The sequence below is a fragment of the Charadrius vociferus genome, unplaced genomic scaffold (genome assembly GCF_000708025.1).
Source record: "Charadrius vociferus isolate BGI_N301 unplaced genomic scaffold, ASM70802v2 scaffold59, whole genome shotgun sequence".
In the NCBI taxonomy this organism is placed as follows: Eukaryota; Metazoa; Chordata; class Aves; order Charadriiformes; family Charadriidae; genus Charadrius; species Charadrius vociferus.
Window position 1 is genome coordinate 2,639,588 of NW_009661371.1, and position 25,218 is coordinate 2,664,805.

The 25,218-nt window shown below is 37.9% G+C and overlaps 1 protein-coding gene across 1 annotated transcript in view; it reads left to right on the top strand.

The window, feature by feature from the left end:
- The first annotated feature begins 244 nt into the window (after window positions 1-244).
- The window catches only part of RBM46 (RNA binding motif protein 46), a 29,696-nt gene continuing 4,722 nt past the window's right edge, over window positions 245-25,218 (top strand). The window contains 7 exon segments of the mRNA XM_009893768.1: window positions 245-395; window positions 4,797-5,264; window positions 6,632-7,414; window positions 12,225-12,284; window positions 13,821-13,840; window positions 14,590-14,735; window positions 14,737-14,815. Of these exon segments, the coding sequence (XP_009892070.1) occupies window positions 245-395; window positions 4,797-5,264; window positions 6,632-7,414; window positions 12,225-12,284; window positions 13,821-13,840; window positions 14,590-14,735; window positions 14,737-14,815 (1,707 nt within the window).

The following is a 25,218-nucleotide window of genomic DNA, read 5'->3' on the forward strand; positions in this document are numbered from 1 at the left end:
AGAATATGTAGTTGCTGGTTAAAGTTCAAGATTATCACTGCTACAGAACAATGTTTTGAAAGCAAATATATAGATGACAGTAGTTGGAGGTAGGATTGAAACCTTATGCTAAACAAAGTCACAGTAGCTAGGTTGGTATAGCATAAGTTATTTTTCTCTGCTTTGGTAGCTTCTGTATGCATATAACAACTTAGAACTATCTGAATTGAAATATCTGCAATGTTCTGTTGAAGGTATTGGAGATATGCATGAGGAAAATAAAGCAGCACAAAATGGATGTGGCAAAATCCGAAGTGGCACTCAGAATGAGGCTGCTTTACTAGCCCTGATGGAGAAGACTGGATACAGCATGGTTCAAGAAAATGGGCAAAGAAAATTTGGTGGTCCTCCACCAGGTAAGCATTTCTTTTGAGATTAAGAAGTTGGAGTTTATTTTCTGTAAGGAGAGCTATACTGAATCAGACTGAAAATTTGTGTAGCCTCATGTCCTGTATCTTGACAGTGACCAGCAGTAGATGCTTAGGGAAGGGCTGTAGGAAACACAACACATACAGGGTCTTGGTATGCTTTACAGTTTCCAGCAGTTTAAGATCTTTTGTGCTAGACTTTGTTGAACATTTGCTCTCGGTGGATTTAAGAAGTCACGGCTTCAAAAGCAACTAAAGTGGACAGGTAGCAAAACAAATGTAGAGTTGAAAATACTACATGTGTTCCATATGACTGAGAACATGCTTGAAAACGTTTAGTAGCACAGAAGGGACAAACAAGTTGGTGACAGCAGGCATAACCTACTTCATTTCTTGTCTTGTCACTTGCATTGGCCAAAGCATTTTTTTTACAAACTTCTGTTCTATGAGGTAGTACCAGTGAAGATAATCTAACTCATTTTGTTTTCAGAGTTGACTAATCTGTTCTCCATATCTAACATAACCTACCCCCCTGCCTTCATTCTGAGAAGAAAAATTAATAAATGCTGAGTTTCTGGAGCTTTTATTATTCATTGGATGTGTTTTTAACAGTGAAGTACAAAAGTTAGAGTTTATGAGTTTATTATTCATGTGTTACTGTTCTTTTACTTAATACACTAGAAAACAGAAATTGTTGAGTATGTGTAAACAGAAAATAACAGTTGATAAAAATCCCACAGAATATATTGATGCTGTAAAAACTACAGTCATTTTATTGTTTAATTTATGGCAGTTTGGGATCTATTGTTACGGGCAAACAGGATACCTACAAACTTGAACTGGACAGTTACTGCTGCAGTGAAAACAAAGTTTGTCACTAAATTATTTTTTTTTATATGCCCAATTATATTTCCACTAAAGTAAGTGACAAAAAAACCCCATATAAGTCCTGCAGTATATGGACTATGTAGATTGCAATTTAGAAAGAGGGGCTACTGGATTTAGTAAACAATTTTCAGGATGTTACTGCATTGGAAGACTTTTTTTTTCTGGTGTATTAAATGCTGTTTCAAAAACGTGTCCAATACTGCGATCAAGTAACTTAGCAATTATAAATATCTTGAAATAGCCCTGTCCCCTGCTAAAGTAGTTTTGCTGAAACTGCTACTGCAGACTTGGTTTACAGCAAACAAGTAATGCTCACAGATAGTGCAAGGAAAAGCTTTTGTTCAGCACTTTAAATTTGCTTTCCAAAATAAGTTTAAATGGCTCTTAGTTTTAAGTAGGACTGATAAAGGGCGTTTTTGTTTGAAGATGTTGTAAGATCATTCAACTTTAGTGCATGCTTACACGAATGCTGGAAACTAATGGGTTTATTTTGTGCTGCAAAAGCGGAAAGTTTGTGAAATAAATGGATGAAACCCAAATGATTGAATTTGTTACTGTTGTGAGTGAAGACATTTGAACAGAGGAGGAATAGTTCAGTAGGTATACATTTTTTCCTAATTAACTTTTTTATTACCCTATTCAAGAGTTAAAACTTATGTAGGGCTTTTTTACCCTACCAAAATGTCATTTTGTTCTTCTTAAGAATACGTCAAGAAAATGAGTAGCTTCTAGATCATTTAGTTTGAACTCCTGTGTATCTTACACATTTACTACCTGCTTAGTTATTATTGTGTAAAGCCCGATGACTTTTTTTTGCTAAAGAACATTTTCAGAAAAGTTTGATTTTGAGAACTCTGAAAGGTGGGATTATCCACTCCTATGCTTAGCTTGTTAAAATGGTTAGCATCTTTCCTGCTGGATTTGGGCTTTATTTCTAGTCTGAAATAGTTTTTTTTCAAATCTTGATGAAATACCTAGTCCCTGTAATTCTCTGTAATAATGCTGTATCAGTTACCTTTATCTTAACATTTCGTGGTGTTCTGATGAAATGAATCAAATGCTTTAAATATTTATGAAGCAGTTCTTTTACTTTGAATAATTTCTCCAGTGTTGTTGTTGACATCAGCAACGTACGAGAATTTTGCCATTAGTCCTGGTTGTACCACATGAAATACAGTAACACTTTTTGAGTCAGATTATGCACTTACACAAGCAGAAAGAAGGAAGACTCTTTGTGCTGCTGTTTCAGTTCATTCTTACTTGTGGTCCATGATCCCACATCTTTATAAGTCATGCTTGTAAGTTTGAACCATGTAGCTCATTGCTTTATGTAGTTTAAGATACAGCTGCATCAAAATTATTTCTCTTTGGAAGTTTTTCCTGTCTAAAATTACGTACATATTTTTACTAGCCTATATAAAATAGGCAAATGGAAATCTGTAAAATTATTTTGAAAATGACACTGGAAGAAGAACTGCAGGGCATCACTGACTACTTTCTTAGAGCTCAGCCTGTTCTTAAAATATTTAATACAATTTTTGCATCATAATTATGATTTTTAATTAGAACATTAGGTGGTATTAAGTGTATTTGTTTAGCAAAGTTACTTTTATTAATGAAATTTGTTAATCTTTTCTGAAACTAGATGTGTTTGACAAGGTGCATCTTCCGTAAAACTGTGCATTGACAGTACTTATATACCTCTCCTTTAAATCTTCATCTATTTTCATACTTGCTTAGGCTGGAAATTACCCTAAGTTACTAAAATGGTTTTCTAGGCCAGATAAGACTTGAATGTTTGAGATGGCTTGTAAGAAAGTACAATAACTGTTTATGAATGAGGAGTTTCACTGTGAATTTTGCTTGTTTAAGATGTGGTTTCCATAAGCTTGTGTTGCTGCCAAAGGGGATAGTCTCCCTGTCATTTCTGTTTTCCTGCTACCGTCTTGTTTATCCGACTGGCACGTTATCCAGAGCAAGCAGCTCATCTGGCTCTAAATTATCCTAAAAATTATATATTTTTTTCCACCTCGATTACCAGCAGCACAGTTCTTGTTCAGCTTATGCCACATGTGGAACGTGTATCTGTGGAGTGTGTGTGTGGAAAAAAAAAAAAGGTTAAAGCCAATTGTCATTACTTTATTTGGGTCCTCTGCTTTGGTTGCTGCAGATGTAATGATGTCATTATGTATGCTAGTCATTAGAATGACATGAAAGAAAATTTGAGATTATTAGGATTGCATGGAAGAAAACTTGAGATAGCATGGAACTCATTAACAGTGGGAGGATTATAATTATAATGTTGATTGAAGTTTGATGACTTGAACTGCTGCAAAAAAGAGAATCCCATAATCTGTCGTCCAGTGATAAATCAAGAACCTAGTCAAGGAAACTCTCTGGTCAGTTGGTAACTACTTGAAGAATGGTCCTTCTGATTAACAGTTTCCATGTTTGCTCTGATAAATACATGTCGCTCATTGGCAAGTGTGTCACAGACCAGGTTTCCTTTAAGTCAGGAGTCACAGCTTACTCCCAGTTGGCTGTAATGTGCTGTAATACTAAGTTAGTATGCAGCTTTAAAATTAGAAGGTCGCCTTTTTGAATGGTAGATGGCTTTTACTTACTGAGAATCACTGTTTAATCAGCTACCAGGCCAAGGATGATGGAAAAGTTTGTCTAGTTAATAAATTAATATTGTTATTTAATTTCAGTACTTTCCTACACAGTCAAGCATAGCCTCCTACCTTTTTTCCTGATCAAGGTGTGCAGTTGCTTTTGTCTTTGGAGCTCCTAAGTGGGTACTGTCTATTTATACGTTTTTATGTGGGTAACTGACTGCCATGATGTGAGTGATGGCAGTACGAGCTTGCAAACTGTGTTGCTTGCCATGTCCTGTCAGACCTCAGTTGAAGTGGTCATAAATGTGTATAAAGTTGAAAACGATAAAGATGTTAAATGTCGTGTGGAACAGAATCAAGCTTTTTCCTAGATAAGCCATGGCAGTATGGCTCCAAATACATGTCAGTTCTGATGCCTTGGTAGCTTCCATGTGTACCATGTAGTTCTTAGAGTACAGCTTATAGATGAAAATGTCTTCTCTGAGAAGACAAAGATTTCCCAATTCTGTTAAATTTTTTTTTTCATGAGTCAATTGCATGCTCTTTGATGATACATGAAGGAAAAAGTTTTAAGTTAATTACAAAATCACCTAAATATAATTTATTCTGAACTTTAAGCCAAAGTAAAATAATTAATTATATTCTTGTTTTAACTTGTCAACAGTAATTAAAAGAAATGAAAAGAATTAAAAGAAATACAAGTTGTAGTCTTATGCCATTTTTTATTTAAACATAGAAATAAGAAATAATAGATGGGAATATGCTACTTTTAAATCGAGACTAAAAATAAATGCATAACTCCCACCTGCAAATCAGGGGGACAGGGGAAAGTGTTCCTGTCTGGCATTTGTACTAAGATTGTTGTTGGACAATTTATTTTAAGGTTGGGAAGGTCCTCCACCACCTCGTGGATGTGAAGTTTTTGTGGGTAAGATTCCTCGTGATATGTATGAAGATGAATTAGTTCCTGTTTTCGAGAGAGCTGGGAAGATCTACGAGTTCAGGCTGATGATGGAATTCAGTGGTGAGAATCGAGGCTATGCTTTTGTGATGTACACTACTAAAGAGGAAGCCCAGCTAGCCATCAAGATTCTAAATAATTACGAAATTCGTCCAGGGAAATTTATTGGTGTCTGTGTAAGCTTGGACAACTGCAGACTATTTATTGGAGCAATTCCAAAAGAAAAGAAGAAAGAAGAAATACTGAATGAAATGAAAAAAGTTACAGAAGGAGTGGTGGATGTCATTGTTTATCCAAATGCCACTGACAAAACTAAAAATCGTGGCTTTGCTTTTGTAGAATATGAATCTCACAGAGCAGCTGCGATGGCTAGAAGGCGGCTAATCCCAGGTAAACCTGTTTGTAATTAAATTGAGGTTTTTGGGGAGTATCTGTCTTCATTTTTCAGGAGGTGGGGTGATGGATCATCCCTGTTTTCCTTTAAGGTATTTTGAGAGTTACAAAACTGCAGTAGTGCCTTTCAGCTCAAGAGGATTTTTTTTCCTTTGGTTCATGAATCAGGGTTTTTTTCTTTAGGTTGTTTTTTTGTTGTTTTGTTTTGTTTTTAAAGAAGCTGAAATTTAAGCAGTTCTGAGAATGAAAGAACAGACATCTGTTTCATAAACACAAGTTGCTGTAATTTACACCAAGATACGTATTTGCTTGGGCACACATCCAGTTTTCATTTGCATGCACTAGTCCCTGCACATGAGTTCTCATAAAGCTGAGCTTAAAAAATATAATGCTTGGAATGTGTCCCTTATTTTCTTTGAGTGTCATAACATTATTGATGTTTCATATTTTAAAAATGTTCGAAAGTAGGTCTTTGATTTTCTACTAGAAAATATTTTTAAGAGTTTAACAAGTAGAAGACGTTTTTTTTCTTTGCACCTTTTTATACCTTTTGAGGGAGGGAAAGTTGAAGGGATTACGTATATTGAAAGAGGTAAAGTAAAGGTACAGTTAAAAAAGAAAATTCTGAAAGAGAAAGGAAGAGAGATTAATTAGGGAGAAAATGAAACAATACAGTCGGAGAAGCAAGTAATTAAAACAGATAATACAGCATTGGCCTTGCTGAAATGAATGACAAAACTCCCTGTATTTATTAAGGCTAAGATTTAGGCAAGTCTTGTGTTAGTCACTGACCGTGTTAAGGAAGAGTGTTACCTAAAACTTATATAGGCCTTGCAAAGTAATGGGAGAAGTACAGCTGGATCACTGAATGCAGAATAAACTGGTTATGTGATACTCAGAATGGTGGCTTGAAATGAGTAACAAAGTGGGGTGTGTTTGTTTGTTTGTTTGCTTTTAGTTTAAGGTTTTGGTGTCTGCTGCAACGGGCTTGTGCTTTTTCCAGGTGTTAACCTTACTTTTTAAGGTGGTAATGTTATTGAAGAGGCTGTGTTTACTAGCAAGTAAAATAATATGTTGCTTATGGTGTATATGCATGTCACAAAATCAAAAAGTCTGTGTTTTGACAGCTTGTGGTGCTTAATTAACCCAAAGGGTACAGATAGAACATTTTGAATTTTTGCAGTCTTTCTTTAATAATTTCAAGTAGTAATATTGTACGTATTTTGCTTAAGTGGATGCAGGCAACGAAAAACACTGTTTGATGTGGCATACCTCATGTTTTCTTTTTTCTGGAGGTAGTTGATAAGAATGATTTTGTTTTCATTTGCATATTGCTTATTTATGTAGTGCTTCTTTTGCTGTAGGAACGTTCCAACTCTGGGGTCATACTATTCAAGTAGACTGGGCAGACCCAGAGAAAGAAGTTGATGAAGAAACAATGCAGAGAGTGAAAGTATTATATGTAAGAAATTTAATGATATCTACTACAGAGGACACAATTAAAGCTGAATTCAACAAGTTCAAGCCAGGTGTAGTTGAACGCGTAAAGAAGCTGAGAGACTATGCATTTGTTCATTTTTTCCACCGAGACGATGCAATTGCTGCTATGTCTGTAATGAATGGAAAGTGCATTGATGGAGCTAGTATTGAGGTAACACTGGCAAAGCCAGTTAACAAAGAAGGTACTTGGAAGCAACATTTCAATGGTCAGATAAGTCCCAGTTCTGAAAATCTTTTAGGGTTTCCTAACAAAGAAGATGGTCATCAAAAATCCTTAGGGAGGACAGCAAGTCTTTCAGTTCGTCTTAATGGTCAGCAGAGCCCAGGCCCTCCTGAAGTTGAAAGATGTACATATCCTTTTTTTCCAGGAATAAAGCTTACTCCAATTAGCATGTATTCTTTAAAATCCAGTCACTTCAGTTCTGCAGCAATGCATCTGGATTATTTTTGCAATAAAAATAACTGGGCACCACCAGAATACTACTTGTATTCGACCACAAGTCAGGATGGGAAAATACTGTTGGTGTACAAGGTGCTTATTCCTAGCATTGCGGATGGCTCCCAGAGTTATTTCATGCCAGACAAACTCTGTACAACAGTAGAAGGTGCAAAGGAGTTGGCAGCACAGTTCACACTTCTACATCTAGGTAAGCATAAACGCTTTCAATTAGTTCTTCAGAACTGAAGCTAGAAAAGTTACTTTAAAATTGTACTTTGTGTGCATATCTTTGCTTGAGTATGTATCTTTATTTAAAGTAAAAGTTAGTCTACAGAAGAATTCTTTGTTGTATAGTCAGCTGAATCTGGACCATCAGGTGAGAGCACTGAAGAAACACTGTGTAAACATCTATACAGTGCAGTGCTAGGGTCATTCTTGCTTAAGTTTGTCTACTGTAATGATTTATAAGGAAGAACTAGATGACATGTTAAGTGACTTGGGTATAAGGTCATCTATGTGATGATGATTGTGGTGCCGAAAATTTATTTGAAAGGCTGTCTGTGTTCTCAATTTATTATGAATAAGGAAAACAGAAGTCGTAAATCAATATTCAGGTAAACAAGTAGTTTTGGGAAGCTTTTTTGATTCCTCTTTATGGACATTCTTAAGGCTATAGCAGAATATCATTACATGGCTTTACATGTATTACCTTTGGGTAAAGAGTGTTGTCATTTAGTGGTGTGTTTTGTTTTTTTTTTTTAACCAGAAAATGGGAGAAAATAAGGATACGGTTATTCTTAATTACTTTCTAAGTCTAGCATCTTCATTTATATATATTCCATTTCTTAAAGTCAGAATGCAACTACTAGAAAAGGAAAGTTTTTATATTACAAAAAGCTATCATAAAATCTGTTCTTTTCATAACTGAGAAGACAGATCACTGCAGTTCTGACAGTGTTATCCCTGTTGCTCTGTAAAGTGAAATACATAAATAATATAAAACGTAACACTTTTGCTATTGAGTTCCTGCCCTGCATTTTTCAGAACATTCAGCAGACAGCATTCAGAACACAGAACTGCTTTCTAGTGCCAGGTTGTTTCATTAGTAATTGTAGTCGTCATCTGATCAAACTTCATCCTCAAAGAAATGAGAATTATGGCTCTTCGGTACTCAGATTTGAAGGCTATTACAGAGCCATACGGCAATGGTTTGAAAACTCCTCATAATTCCAGGCAAAGCTTTGTTTAATTTATTCCACTTGATTTTTTGTACAGTTTCTCTTCTGCTTAGTCAGCTCTTTTTCTCTTTCTGGCCTTTACCTCCTGGTATATTTGAAGATGAGATAGGACTGATCTTTATAATTTTGCAATTATTATGAACCATCATGTAATTTTTCTGATCTGCAGAGTAGCGTTCTTGTGTATTTGTTGCCTTATTTCTTTCAGCATGACTAGATCAGTAGGTTCTGTATCATGAAATGAACTCTTGCTAGTCTTTTTGTAGAACATAAATATTTTTATGTCATTACAAAAAAACTGTTTCTAATGAATCCTAGAGCCAGAGGTTTGGGGGCTTTTTTTTTTTTTTTTTTTTTTTTCTCCTGTGTAGACTTATTTCTGTGAAGAATTACGTTGGAGATAATAGGCTTGTTCAAATAATACAAACTAGTTTCTTGTCTAATTGTGTGTAGAAAGTTGAGGGTGTTTTGAGTTGTGGGTTTTTTTTTTGTTGGTTGTTTTGTTTAGTTTTGGTTTTTATTCAGAATTGGAGCAATGCTAGAGGAGTTTGGGAGGCAGTGTTTTGGTTTTTGGAGTAGTAGGCGAGTTCTTTCCAAGCTTCTTATAATATTTAGGAAGTTTGAAGAGGAGGTGCTTCAATTACTATTGTTTCAGTTTATTAATAAACGGCTGTGGTTTTTTACATTCTAGTTTAGAATATCGGCCTTCTTAAGCCATGGACTTCCAGGCTTGAAATCAGGAGTGGCACCCTCTGTGGATAGTGCCTACTGTAAGTGGGCCAGGCAGTTGTCTGAGGCATCAGACATGGTGATCCTGTATAGCGCAGCTCTGAATAGAAACACATTGAGATTGTAGAATACAGTAAATAATCCTTTTCTGATTAGTTGTGCATGCATACAGGGCCCAGGACTGCATTTAAAACAGATTTAAAACTTGATTTTGCTTTAGGAATGGAAGGAGGAGAAAAGAGAATAGATAAAGAAGTATTTATTAAAATGTTTTTATTTAATAATTTTGGCCCAGTGAGACTAAATTTTCAGGGAAATGGAAACAAATAGTAACTTAAAGGGTAAGTGGACTTCTGTGTTAGTCATGACTGCTTCTGTTCCTGAGGAATGCTTTAAGAAAGACTCTTCTGTTCTCCTCTATTCCCCTCTTCTTTATTTCCCCCCCTTCCCCCCCCCTTTTGAAAGATACACCTCTTTCGTGTTGATAAAAACCCTCTTTTTGATGTTGGCATTGTTGTGATACTGAAACATAGCCTTAAGGACTCTAGGAATAGAATTTATTTTGCCTATCTAATCTACAGAAGTTGTTTTTCTTCCAACTTACTACATATGCTATGTTGAAAGAAACATCTGAAGCTAAAAGAGAGTTGCTAGATGCAACAAAGAATCCCTCCTTCTCACTGAAGTGTCGTATGGTTTGGTATGTTGAATGATGCTGCATGGATGTATGTGTTGTGGGTTTATTGGGGGGGGATTTTTTTTTTTTTTTACAAGTTGCAGTGATTTTGAGAAAAGTCTTGAGTGAGTTTCTTCCTGGAAGCAACATACTATAAGCAGGAGTGTACAAAGATGGCACAGGGAATAATTCCTGCTTGTAAGTAACTTCTCTTACAGGAACCTCAGTTTTTTGCCCACTTAACTTTTGATGATGTGTATAGTTTTTTTTTCTTTTTAAAGCATGCAAGCAGACTAAGAAGTAGGTGAATGAGAAACAGCTGCTTTGATAGAATTTTAAAATTGGACTGTTATGATTAATAATCTTAAAGCACTCTTGGCTTTTTTTGATGATACATATTTATATATTTACTTTCATATAACAGAGTACTTGGTTGTTACTGGATACAGTAGTCCTGAACAGACAGCAGTACAACAATTTACCACTTGGTGTCACTTGAATATTTTGAAAACAATGCTTGGAGAAAATATAGAAAGCTATGATTTCACTGAAAGATGAATAAGCTATATTTTAATGTTACTAGATAAATCATTAACAGATCAAGGAAGTAAAAAAACCTCAGGCTTCTTTAAATATATGGAAATATATTTATATGGATGTCCATTTGTGAGAAGGAGAGCAGAGCTACACGTTAAAGTTCTAGAAGAAGGTGAATGTTTGGGCGGGGGGGCAAACAAAATATGAAAAAACCTGAATGCCCCATAGAAGCAATTATTAAATTTTCCATTAATTTGAATAGAATTTCAGCACAAATAAGTCTGTATCTTTAGGAGTTACGCAACACCTAAGTGTTTGTAAAATGGTACTTGGTTGTTAAATGTGCTATCCAGTTAGAAAGCCATGTAAGACTTCCTACTCTTGTTCTGGAGGCTGACTAGATAGAGGCAGCTCCAATTTGGAGACTGTATAGTTGTGCTAAGTAACACAGACTCCGTATTCCACCTGTGGTCCAGAAGCAGTGTTAGTGCAGAGTCAGTCCCAAAGTAGAAAGCCTATCGTGAGGTGTTATTTATCGTTCAGGCACTTTGCATCAGTAATGTAGCTTCGTAGCTTCTTGAATCAAGCTGGCTCATCCAGGTGATTTCGAGGTGTAGGCAGAAGAGGACCTGAAGTTGCATAGATGTGCTGTGAATTGTAGGGTATTTTCCACTTCCCTTTCTTTAGTGAAAGTAAATGTCTGAAGCCTGGAAAAGCAAAACATTCTTCTGAGAACAATTGTTTTGTTTGGGTTTTTTTGTGTTTGTTTGTTTGTTTCATTTTGTTGGGTTTTTTTTTATTTTGTTTTCTGTGTGGTTTTTGGGGGGGTTGGGTTTTTTTGTTTTCACTTACTGCTGGTGAAATTCCACTGGTTTAAGGAAATAGCAGAAGATGTCAGAACATCTTTCTAGTCCGTGAGATAACACCCTCTGTAGCAAAGGATGAGTTCTAGGGAGTTCTCTCCCTACTGAGTCTGGCTTGAGGGTGGTGGAGAAGACAGGAAGAAGTATCGGCAAAGTTTCCTCTGTTTCAGGGAACTGCCAGGCTTGAGGCTTGTGTTCCGCAACAGGGTGTACTTTGTTCACTCACACATGCCTATTCCATGTGCTATCTCACTGAGACACAATTTAAGAAATTAATTTTTAGGTAGAAGAGAGTATTTAAAAGTATTTAACAAAAAGTATTTAAAATAAAAATATACTGATAAATTTCTGAATCAAGGAAAAGCATTTAGTAACTAACTGTAGCACATAAATAACAGTTCAATTTCAGTTCGCCACATAGAATGTATGTAGGAAACTACTGAAACAGGTGGAACAAGCATTATAACTTACTACTCTGAATTCACTTGTTTAAGCTTCTTAAATACTGCATGCAGTAGCAATTTACAAGTCAAGGATAACAGTTGTATAAACTAGTTGAAGAGTCTGTACTCAGCATCTGGGTCTCAGAACAAATGTAGCAGTAGACTGCTGTCCTAGATTTTGGACATTAAACTTAAAGGTATCACAGTTCAAGTGAAATGTTTTTATTTTACTGTTTAGTTGTAGGGATTTTCTTTACTTCAACATTGCCTTGGTTTGCTTTATCTAAATTAACTGTATTGCTGTTGGAACAAGCAGCAGCCTGGTACAAAATGTGAGGTTTTTAAAAAACTACAGAAATTGCTGGCTTGCTTTAGCAAATACAGATGAGAAGTGGTGGTGGTTGGTTGGTGGGGTTTTTTTCAGTGATTTTTAGCAAAGCTCAGAATATAGTATAAGATATTCCTTAACAGTATGAATTTAAAAGTCTTAAATATTTATCAGATGACTTATACATAATGGTTTTTGTCACAGCCCCTGAGCAAGCATATATAACTTTGCTGTCCCTGAATGCAGCCTAGTGCGATAGTAGAGGTGAGTGAAGCTCCCAGGATTGTGTTTGGTGCAGGTTTTTTCCCCCCTAAAAGACATTGTCTTAGTTGCACTGGTTGGACTGTTCGCTAGAGAAGTTGGTCTCAAGGTTATTTGTCCACATACACACCTCTGAGAAGGCTTGTAGAAATGCTCTGTCCATTTTTTCTTCAAATGAGACTATAGCTCTACTGCTGTAGACCTGCTGATGGATCACCCAGTCTGATGTTTGCATGGATTGTGCAGCCCAAAGGAAGGTTATGATTTTTACTCCTAGAATGACTCTGAGTCATTTTTCAGTCACTTCTGAATTATTTGCATTTCCAGCTTAGGTTTAAATTTTTTTTCAGGAGCAGAGTTGTTACTACACTGGTGACTTGGACTATTTCTTTGGGTAGTCAGTTTCACGTAAAAGAGGAACACTAATGTCTCCTCCTCTTAATTACAAAAAATGTAATTTTTAACTTTCTGCATTTTATCCCACAAGGGTAAATGTTCTCTTTTTTTTCAAATATGCTGTTGAAGATGAATTTAGGCGTGGATGTCTGTCACTTCTGAGGCCTCTTTCATTTTTTTAAAATGAGGATTACCATCTCAGAATGTAGTGAGATTGGTTTTTAAAAGCTTATAAGGCAGTTTGAAAATAGCATTAAATCCATGCTTGGTGTTAACTTTACTGCTCAAAGCTTCTAATCTGAGTCACCCAGGATTTGTCCTGAAGATTCAGTTATTTTTCTGTTGCTGCTGCTTACGGACAGGGAACATAATTTTTTAAATCTGGGCTTGTGTAGGAGAACTTGGCAAAAAAAAAATTAGTAAGAAAGCTGTTACAATGGTGGAGTGTGTTTATCCATGAAATAACTTGACTGACTTCAGTAGAGTCAGTCACTTCAAAACAAGACTGAATTTAGTGCCCTTTCCTAGTCTATTGATGATCCCAATGAAGTTGGGTTTTTTTTATGCAGTATGTATCTGGCAGACCTTGGTACTTAGTTAATAATACACCCCAATCTAAAGTGTTAAATATGCAAAAGGAAAGACTGCTGCTATGATACATATGATATATGTGACAAATTAATACAACTCAGAACAGTGATCTAATATGTACATTGAAGTTGTCTTCATTAATACTTTTGTTCAGTGGAGGTGAAACAAAGGGTTGTTATTGTAAAATTTGGTTAAAAATACATATATAGGCTGAGAAAATTCTTACGTTCAGTACTGAAGAATGTTTTTTTTAAAAGTATAAGTTAGGAAAAAACCTAGATTAGTAAGTTCTCATTTTTTATTTCTCTTTTTTACTTGGTCCTTTCTGATCTTGCTTGAACTGTTGACTAAATAATTTCTTAATGATTTGAGTTAGTATTAGGGGTGCAGAAGAAAGGGGAGAATGCAGCATCGGCATAACACTGTGACTGCTTTCATTACACCATTATCTTAAGTTCCTTAGTCGTTAAGTCCATCTTGGAATAGGTAATGCAGTATGCTTGCTGAAATCAAAAGTAATTTTCTTTCCCCCTTCCCCCTCTTTTTCTGCAGCCCACTGTACACCCTACTTGGCTTGAATTGCTGTGAAGAAGAAAAGTTTGGGATTTGTTGCTTTGGATTTTGCCATGAAAGAAAAAAGAACACCACACTGATAGATAATTACCGGAAATTCACATTGCATGTTTATTGATGAATAATTCTTCAAAGCGTATGCATGTATTAAGCATTTAATGTTAAAGATTAGTGAAATTGAATGTTAAATGTTTTGGTTAGCTTGATTAAACTTGTTTTGAAAAGATAATTTTGTTAAAAGACTTTTAGTACCTGTAATAGTTTATACAACAATAGCTTATTTTTAGTGTTGAAATGATTTGCTACAATTCCTACTCCTGTATTTTGAGTTTCATGCAGAATTTTTACAGCTTCTGTTGTAAGTAATAAATCTTAAGCAAACATTTAAAAAAACCCAAGAAACAACACAAACCCAAACCAAAACTACACCACCTTGGCAACCCTGCCTTTTCATATATAAACATACATAATACGAAACTTAAATCCCAGACTCAGATTTGTTTCTGTAACTTGATGCAAATTTTTATAGGAAGAACACGTCCAATAAAATCTTTGCTTCTCGTATAGCATTACATCAATGAAGGAGTGGTATCTTGAAGGGCTTTATGTCTATCTACCATCAGGCTACATGAGATATATTGCTGTAGTCATAACGTTGGGGTTCAATACCTTAGATAATTCTTTGAGACAAAAATGGGCAAAAAAAAGAATCTTGACACATACAAATTACATGTACTTTTATGTACAGGTCGCTAAGTTGCATTTCCTGTTGTTAGCACCTCTTTGCTGGAACACGTGTGTGCTTCCATGTTCACAGAAGCCTTACTCTTACCCAGGCTATCCCTCGTAACCAGCACTTCTACTTGCTCGTGGTATCTATGTTGAACAGCAGCTTACTTTCTAATCAGGCCATGTTCTTCTTAAAAAAACATAGTAGCATTGAATTGAAAATAGTTTTCAAGTTTTACAATCGGGTATATGTAATTAATTTTGAGTGAGCCATCTTTATTTTTATTGTGACTATTCAGCATTTCTCAGTAAAGTGCTTTATTTATTGAATGACAAAAAATAAAGGCCTTTTTTTCTTTTTTTTTAAAATCTGAAACTAATACAGTAGATCATCCAGCTTTTTGAATTTGGTATATAGTTCCAGTTCCTGGTTAAGGAATGGGCCAAGTGGCACGTATTACGAGTCTAAGGGCCTGACCTATACAAGTATTGGTTGTAAGGTGTTTTATCTGAAAAGTGTTTGTCAAAGAAGGAATATTATGTAGACAGAAAACGATGCAGTGGAAAGATTTAAAGTTGAATAATTTTTCTTAAAGCAGTCAACTATTGTGGTCCATAACATACTTTAGTTAAATGTGTTTCATAAGCATATTAAATTAATTTAGGTGCAGTTATAGCAGTTTAATTTTATTTGCATTTGCTATTAGCTACATAGCCGTTGTTTTAAAGTGTTGTAATTTTTAATGTTGAAATCATGTGTTTGACTTCTGTACTTGAATTAACATTTATATTAAATTTATGCTGTTAGTATTTGCGGTGTGTGAAAAATACTTATTGTACACATGGTACCTTCACAAACTTACTTTGCAGGATTCTCTTTGCTTTCTCTAGTAGCAAGCTTTGGCCAGAGGCTCCAGTGCAGGTGCTTTGCTGAACAAGAGGAAGGGTAATTAAGTGGCTTAGTGAAACCTTGAAAAAAGAAATGTCATTTTTAAAAAGCAAGTTTGCTTAGTAGTGTCAATCACAGTTGAAAGTTGTTAAACTGTTATGATTTCCTAAGAAACTCTGTTGGGAGGAAAGGAGAGGGGGCTTACTTTATGTTTAAACTAAGTAGTCCCTGAGGCCAGACCAAAATAAGTTGTTTGAGATAGAACAATACAGTAGAATGCTGATAAGATGTGGGGGAACTAATTTAAAAGTATTTGTGCCTGGCAGCCTGAGAATTCCAGCCTACAGACTGCTGAAATGAGCTTTTTTTTTTTTTTTCAGGTGTCTTGATTAAGACTTAACTTTCTTATTGCAAGTTTTTTGTATAGGCATCTTTAGTGACACCTTGAAAATACAATAGACTTTTGCATGTGAAGAAAGATTTGCTAAAACAATATTCTGTAATACTTTGAATGGAACTACGGGCCAACCCAACCTAGGTAGAATTGGTATTGTTAGCTACTGAGGGGAACTGCGTGAGGAGCTGCACAAAGATTACATTGCATTAAAACGAATACCTGGAGGGGAGCTGACTTACCCAGTGAACAAAAGGAGGTACTGACCAGTACTGTCAAAAGCTGTGGGATTGTGTTTTTTGGGTGCGTGACATCCTTCCTGTTCAGATTTCTAACCATGCTCCCATCTTTGGAGCAGTCTTGTGCAAAAAGCAGTTTTGCTATGAAATAGCAACTCCCACCATTATTAACATGAGCGTGTACCTTGGTAATTATTTTCAATACTCCCAACAAGCGTGACTGTACAAAACCACGATCAAACGTTTGAGTGTAATGAGTACTGGGGGGATGTAAGCCAAGTACGGCCCTCTGACAGAATTTGGTCTTTGTTTTGCAGATAAGAACAAAGGTGTAAGGAATAAGCAGCTGAAGCAGCAGTAGCACTCGGTAGCGGTAATTCAGAGGTTTTGAAGTTTATTTAGAACACATCATTAAAAATCTCTAATCAGTGTGCAAAATTGCAAGCATATTTTTCATATTTATAAAAGTCTCACTGGAGCTTATTAACCTTTGAAAAAAACCCAAACCAAACCATGTATTTCTTCTGAAAATGTTGTGACGAAGGGAAAACATGGTGTTGCAAATTTTTTACAGTACTGTTGTATAACTGATAAAAGTGAATCCGTATACTGTCCTGTTCTATAATTGGTTTAGGAACTGGAAGTCCCTCCAAAAGTAGAGGTCACTGACTTTAGTGAAACAAAGTTTTGTTCCTTTGCGCTAAACCCACTGTGTTAAAAACTTGCCCTAAATAAGAAAAGGCAGTCCTTATTCTTATGATTACCTTTTCCATCAGCTTGCTTGCCTCTTTTTTTTTTTTTTTTTTTTTTTTTTGAAATATTATTACTACCTTTTAGTTGGTGACAGATGCTAAAGCCAATGTTATGGAGCAACCAGCTGTGGGCAGCAGCCTCTATCTTCCAACCCCTGTTAGTAGATGGGGTGGGGGAAACTAAGGCTGTTTGTCCCCAAGAGCTACCCTCCTAATTAATAACATGAACAAGAATTACTAAATTAATGGGGATTTCTTTTAAGTAGGAAACTGTAGTAAAGAGCCCAGTCAGCTGGAAGTTATTAGGTTAACACACTCTTGAGGTAAAAGCAACCCCCTAGAAGTCAGTTGTTACAAGTCTTCTTTCAGTGAATTTCACAGTTGCTGTTAGTAAGGAAGAATGACCAGTTTAGCATCTCTTCAGGCTATTTAGTGTGCAACTCAATGGATGACCAGAGGAAGAAAAACAAGTAATGATCCAGCAATCTTAGAACTTTTCTGCAGTGAGAAAGGGCCCCATTAGGCCCCAAAAGGGGCAGTTTAGAGCAGTCATTTAGAGCTCCTTCTCTACCCCTAATAGTTTTTACCAGGCTACCAAGGCTGTTAGAGCCACCAAGACTTGAAATCATTGTTCCAAGTTGTCTATGGCCAAACTACCACTTGGTGTGTACTTCAGGCCGCCCGATCAAGGGGAGCCCATTGACGAAGCTTTCTTATTCCAGCTACAGGAGGCATTGCACTCGCAGGCTCTCGTCCTGCTGGGGGACTTCAACCAACCCAACATCTGCTGGAAAAGCAGCACGGTGAGCTGTAGGCAATCCAGGACACTACTGGAGTGCATCAAAGACAACTTACTAAGCCAGGTAACAGACAGCCCCACCAGAGGAGAGGCAATACTGGATCACCAATGCAAGTGAGCTAACTGGTGACGTCAAGATCAGAGGCAGCCTGGGCTGCAGTGATCATGCACTGGTGGAGTTTGCAGTCCTGAGGGGTGTGGGTCAGGCAAAGATTAAAGTGAGGGCCCTGAATTTTAGGAAAGCAAAATTCCAGCTCTTCAAGGAGTTAGTCAGTAGGACCCCCTGGGAAACTGCCCTCAGGGACAAGGGAACAGAACAGAGCTGGCAGATCTTTAAGGATGCTTTGTGTAGAGCACAAGAGCTCTCAGTCCCCAGGTGTAAGAAATCAGGAAAGCAAGGCAAGATACTGGCATGGCTGAGTTGAGACCTGCTGGTCAAACTAAAGGGCAAGAAGGAAATGTGCAGGCAGTGGAAGCAGGGATGATACCCCATCCCTGGAAACATTCCAAGTCAGGTTGGACGAGTCTCTGAGCAACCTGATCTAGTTGAAGATGTCCCTGCTCATTGCAGGGGAGTTGGACTAGGTGACCTTTAAAGGTCCCTGCCAACCCAAACTATTCTTTCGTTCTAGAAACTATTCAGCTTAAGAGTCGGAAAGGGTAAAAATGCTCGCCCTCCTCAGTACATGATGGGTGCTGCATCATTAATAAAATAACTAACACCCTGAACCTCCTTAGGAGGCAGAGCCCATGTTGTGTTCCCTCGTGAAAGCAGCGCTCAGGCCACCACGATGGCACTGGCTATAGGGAATGGTGTCAGGCATATGGGACTGTGATGAGGGTAGGCCCTTTCCAATGGTACAGGTGCTGCAAAACTACCATGGAGAAGCATTAATTGACAAGAATTATCTAAGTATACCTCAATAATAGCTTAAATTTTATTTTAAAAATCCTCTTCCATCCAACTGATATGCTTTGGCCTTACTGCAGAAGGGCTTAATTTTTGTGAGGCCGGTCCTTTCTGTGGAAAGAGGCTTTTCTTTCACCAAAAAGGTAAACAACAGCCATAGAACAATTAAATGACGCAACCACTGTCAAACCAGGTGGGATTTTTAGGACGCTAGAATGCAAGTACCTGCTCATGGGAATTGAAAGAAAATCTTACGTACTGCTTGAAGGTGGGTACACTTCCATGAAGTATAAGGACACTTAAATATTTTCAAAAAGAAGCCTGCAAAACCAAGATTGTTCCAGCCTTATGTTTTTAGAATGCAGTGATGCTTTTAACTAAGCCAGCAGATAAAGTTTTAGACTTGAAAGAGGTAAAGAATCCAGAGTAGTAACCACTGAGTGCACTACTGGCTTGTAGATTAAACAGTAGTGATCATACTATGCATTTTAAAACATCTGGTGCTTCAGAAAGAAGGCACAATGCTGTGATTTTTAGATGGGGAGGGGAGAGCATTGGGGAACAGGAGTTTATGGCTGTCAGAAAGTAATGGGCACAATCAGAAATTGAAATTAAGCAGTGCAGGAACAAGAAGCATCCGCAAAGGCAGACTGTAGCTCACGGAGGCTGGTCTGTTCGTTGCAGTTCAGTTCAGGTAGGAAGTCAAGTTCCTTTAGAAAGCCATGGCAGAGTATGACTGACATCAAAGATGGCCTTCCCTCCTCTGACAGTCCAAGGGGGGTAATATTTGCAAGCACCAGTGTTAGAATATTCTGCATGGATAATGGCATCGGCCATTATGTGCTATCAAAATGCACTAGGAAAAAAGTAATTAAAAAAAAAATAAATGTATGTGAAAGTCAATGGAAATACCTTGATGCAAAACTTAATGTGAAACGTGACTGTATCACTAGGGCAGCTTGCCAAGAAACAAGTACCCATTTCAGTAAATTTAGCTATATGAGTTACCACTTCAGGCCTGGAACTTTTTTTCTACGTTGCCAGAGGTGATGGCTGATATTGACTTATGGTTTCCTGCAGAGGGAAGTATTCACTAGTGTATGAAAACCAAATATTGACAAAGATCATTTGACTCAAAGCTGGAAACGTGTATTATGTGTAAGCAAAGAGCAAAAGACTAGAATGTCAGGAATGTTATTCACTGAGTTACACAGTTTTTTTGGGAGAAGTCAAAACATTTCGAGTGATAAAATAGCTCTCCGAGCAAAGGAAGCTTATCAAATCAGTGGGAAATAAAAGCGACATCTTAAATCTTACCCCTTTATGATCTAGGAGCCTACCTCTGGGCTGCGATACTGATGTTCTTACTCTAATGAAGAAGAAAAAATTACTATTGTAAAAAGAACGGCCCTGGGGGCTCTTATTTTTCCCCAGATATATGCTTCCATCTCAGCTCTGTGTTCCTTTCTGCCAAAACTGATTTCTGTCTCTTGTGTTTGAGCAGAGGACGTAACTCCCGGATCCTGCGCTTGTCCTGAGGTGGGCAAGCACTCCTGAAGCATCATGTGGGACTTTCCCTGCCTGCGCTGAGCGCCTTGGCTGGTCCCCGCAGCAACAGGGCCCTTCTGGCCCACATCCTACTGTCTCCCTTGCTCTGCTCTACAGTTTCAACAGCAAGGGAGGGGAAGAACGGATCTTCCAATTTCCCAGTACCTTTTCACAGGCAGAACTTAGACAGAACACAGAATCACAGAATCTCCTAGATTGGAAAAGACCTGTAAGATCATCTAGTCCAATCATTAACCTAACACTGACAACCCACCACTAAACCATGTCCCTGAGTGCTATATCTACGCGACTCTTTAATACCTCCAGGGAAGAGAAGACAGAGTAGTAGGTTGGATTCAGACTCATGAGGGAAGAAATGTTTTACGCTCCTCTACTCCTTCCTCCCCCCCGCCTTTTTTTTTAAGTGACGAGGATCGTTGTGTTGTTCGTAGGCACATACTTGAACATACGCACCTTTAGCACAGTTAAACAGGCTCAGGAAGATGAGGCGGAATAGCGTCTATTGGGAACATCTGTCTGGGCTCAGGGCAGGAAGCTGTCATGATCTTTCAGGAATTAAGTGGTTCTGGCTGAGAAAGGAGTTGTTCAGGTCCTTCAGAGAGTTAAATGCATGCCAAAAAAAAAAAAAAAATCCACTCAAGATGCCTACAGGGTTACACAGATTTTGAGGACCACACAACAAGGTCTAAGTGCCCAATTTCAATTCTCTCTTGTTGTAGACAACTACAGCTAAAGCTTAAATTCTTAATGGAATCCAAGGAGATGTTAGGTTTTTAATATATTATTTTTATACAAGGAATACAGGTATGTCAGAAAATGGATGACAGCTCGTTTGTTGCACTGTCTTTCTCAGGAGGTGTGGTGACCAGCTTCATGAAGTCTTATGGTGAAAACTACAATCGTAGGAACAGTGATTAGAGGGGTTTTTTTTGTTTTTGTTTTTTTTTAAGCAGACAAAAATGTAAAAAAAAGGACACTCCCCCCAAAAAACCCCAAAACACCTCCACTATCTAAAGCAACATTCATGAGAGAAAGCTGCCTGAACTCTCTTTTGCACTAAGGCATATATTTTGATGAAACTTTCACTATATACTTTTCCTTAAAAAAAGCATACGGTTTTCAGCTACCATGAAATCATATTTATTTTATCCATTCATTCTAGTCAAGGATTTAAGCTATGAAGGTGGTGGATTAAGACCAGAGGAAACAGTCATGTCACCCAGTTTGTCCAGCAGTCCAAACACATCACTGCATTTCATTACCTGCCCCTGGAGCAAGCCCAGTAACAGCTGATGAAAGCATATCTTCCACAAAGGCATCAAAGTCCACAAGGTGCCGAATCTTACAACATAAATTGGATCAGGGTTGCCTAACTTTAAACAGACGCAAGTACTTTATTGCAAAAATACTTGATTTCTCCCACTTACAGAGGGTATTTCCTAGGCTCTTGATAGCTCCTCTTGCTTTGAGCTCAGGAAATTTTCAAAGCTACCTACCAGCCCTACATACTGGTAACAGCTGGTCGCTATTAGTAGCTGTCAGCTGTATTTTCCTGCTTCTCTTTGATAACCTCATGTGAAATTTGGCTAATATTTCTGTAACTACTGATCAACCGTGTGAAAAACGCCACAGGAGGACTCCAGCGAGCTCTAGCTCTGGTGAACCGGCGCAAGAGAGCTCACGAGCTGGTCCTGTTCCACAGCTGAACTGGTGAGAGCTGGGCGTTAAGCAGAGCTCACTCCCCTGATTTTGGCTTATCTGACCTGGAGGAGAGACATGGCCTCCAGTTCACGGGGCCTCCGGAGCTGAGCTGCCAGCGAACCGCAGGTCTTGAGTTTCTGAGAGGAGCTGGAGCTGGGTGCTCCCACTGGAGAGCGCGGGGGCAAATGCGGATGGAAGTGTTCACAGAAGGACAGTATGTCCATCCGTCAGAGAAAGTCTTTTCAGGGATCGTCTGGACAAATATGAGCATGTAAAAATCTAACAACGTGAAATATTGTCATCCTAAAGCTGAACAGGAGTTCTTTAAGAGCACCAGATCTTGCCATTTTTGTAAACAATTCTGCTCATGCTTATTGAGGCTCTTCTAACGCTCGGGGTAAGGGATGTATAGCGCGTGCTTTACCAGTTAGGGCAGGCATTTAGCAAACTCTCAAGTGCTGCTGTACAAATCTAGCTAATGGAGTAATGCTACAGTCTTTTGGAAGCTCAGTGTCCTGTTTTCCTCCCCCATATTTCGAACCCAGATAAAAGCAAGCAGGCAGAGCTGCTCTAAGGGCCGGGGAAAGGCTGGCAAAAGAATCCTGCTGTAGTAGAGCGGCTGCTGAAATTTGGCTGTCCTACCCTAGAATTATTTGCTGGGAAACCCAGTTTTTCCATTTCATCCTGGATTTGTGCCTGTTAAATCCGTTTCAATTACATGATATACCAGTGTTTCATAATGGAAATAAACTGCTCTCCTGTATAGGTATGACTTGACTTTTTCTAAGCTATTCTTCCTTAAATTTTCAGCAATCCACGGGGATAGGGAGGTTACTCTACTACAGGAAGAAAACTGAAAAAAATCATTTTGCATATTTTGATGGTTCTTACTTTGGTACTAGGCCTTCCACGTCCTTTCCTTGCTCTATACTACTTCTGCAGCTTTTTTGCTTCAGGAAGAAGTGAATACACGTTGAATTTCCAAGATGGTAGAAAATTCTGGATAGTGATAGCCTTCAGTGCAGAGGACAACCAGATCAGACACTCCCCCAGGTTAACAGGCTCATTATGACAAGCTAGCCAGCAGGAGCCTCTTTTTTTTTTTTTTTTTTTTCTTTTTTTTTTTTGCCAGAAGAGAGAGATTCCTATTTTATGTGCTCACATCCTAGTGCACTGTTTGTCAAACAGGAGCCAGCAGAGATAGGAGAGGGATCTAACCAAGGAAGAATGTACTAGCAGCCTGAAGAGGAGAACCAGCATAAATCAAGGAAGCTTCATGTCAGTATCTTGTTTGAAAGTTTATGGAAGAGTTTACGGAGGCTTTTGGGGAAACATTTTGAAAATGCCACTTTAAATTAATTTTACTCATACTTTTGGCAGTTTAACAGTTCATTAAAAAAATAAAACCACACCGATTTAGTTACTGTTGCATGGGAGGGAGGTGCAGAGGAGATGAGAAAAGTAGGGATAAAGATCTAAGTACCAGTAGACATTTTTAATTGCGTTATGTGGATAGCTATTTTGTAACTTTTTAAAAAACTTGTTGGATTATTAGGGTTCATGATGCTAGGATAAGCAGATGTTTGACTATAAATGAGAATATCCTACCCAAACAATCTTAGTCAGTGTAGATAAGACTCAGACGTGTTACAGCTCCTGAAAGTGAACTATGATCAACTTTTTTGCTATCTTGTATGTTTGCTCTTTTTGGCTTACCTTCCAAGACAGTTCAGCAAGCTGTGTTTCAAACTGTACTGCCTTTCTCATCAGCTCTCTTTAGATTCTCCTCTCTTCACTGCTACTTCATCATTTTGTGGACCTTGCTTGGCATTTCCCCCCCCCCCTCAAATATTGTTCTATGTCATCCATTATTCTTCCACAATAGGCTTCGGTCTACTACTGTGTTTAGTGAAAACTATTTGCTGCTTTTTCCTCATCAGCTTACATTGTTTTTTCTTTAAAAAGAAATCCAAAATCCAGCACACCCTTCAAACATATCTATTCTGATTCTTTTACTTAAAACAATGCTGACTGCTCTCAGTTACACTGTTGGGTATCAAAATATTCTCCTTGTGTGTTTCCAGACTATTTCCAAATGTACTATATCCATCTTTAGGGGTGTTTTTGAGATAAGGTACCAGAATATCGCTTTGAGCACAGATTCAGCATCACTAGCAGACAGACTCCTGCCAGCTCAGCTGCGTCTGTCACTGGTTATGTTTTCTCATATCCTTAACAGAGCCTGCAACAGAGTGCTGTTGGAAGCTTACATTACGGACTTCTGCTAAGTATCGAATATAATCTCAGTTCTTTTCATGATGAGTAATCTTTTACAGATGTTGTTTTGCAAAGGGAGATTTGATGCGTCTACCACATCTCTAATTCTTTGCCAAGAAGATACCTACTCAATGGAAAAATGGTCCCATGTGATCATTGCATATATTTTATATTAATGTATCTAATAAACAAGTACTGTGGTAGAATCATTTCAAGTGTGCAAACACAATTCACTAAGCACCTGACAAACTTTCGGTGTTTATTATCTGGTCAGTTCTGGAAGACAGAGGGAGTGGAGGATGCGTGAAACAAACTCAGGCCATGGCAGCCAAAATCTCTACTGAAAATTGACTCGGGCATTGCAAGAGGAAGTTAGAAGTGAAGTACACATGAAGTATATGAAAGTTCATAGTTAAGTTGGTCTCCAGATGGCAGAGGTATATGAGGTAAAAATCCCCAAAGTGAAGAACAGCTTTCTGAAATGAGATTTTGAGCTCGAGATGCAGAAAGACACAGACTGCCCAAGCCCAGGTCACTGCTAACACAGCCAGGATGCGCTCCTGAACCTGGGACGCACCCAGATTTCCACAGTGTGCTTGTTAGCTGCTCTTATCAAATGGCTCTTGCAGCACATTGGGAATCCCTTTTCCTGAGAACTATTTTTAGGAAGGATCATCCATACTAACAGTATTTGTCACAGAAAGAAATGGCTGTTTAGTTTCGGTATCACAAACTTCGTTCTTGTATCATCAGTGGCTAAGGAATATTCAGTCAAAGTTTTTCAAAAGTAGACACAGGGATATGACAGCAGGGCAAGATCTTTCTTGTTTATGGAAGAGGGAGAGCTTGATGGTGATTCCCCCTCCTTCCCTGCAGATCTCCCTTCCATCCTGCAGAGTTTCACCTGCCTGAGGTGACCTCACCGCATCATAAATGCCTCTGCTGGTCTCTTGCTTTGCACGGGCAAGAGCAGCAGCGCTCTCTATCTCCAGACTATTTAATGTACATTCCTGCATGATGTGCAGTTAGTCAGAGTTGGGATTTTCTTTTTAATGTACAAATTAACAAGTCAATACACATTAAGCCATGCATTTGTTTGCCTCTACGTTTTCATTCAT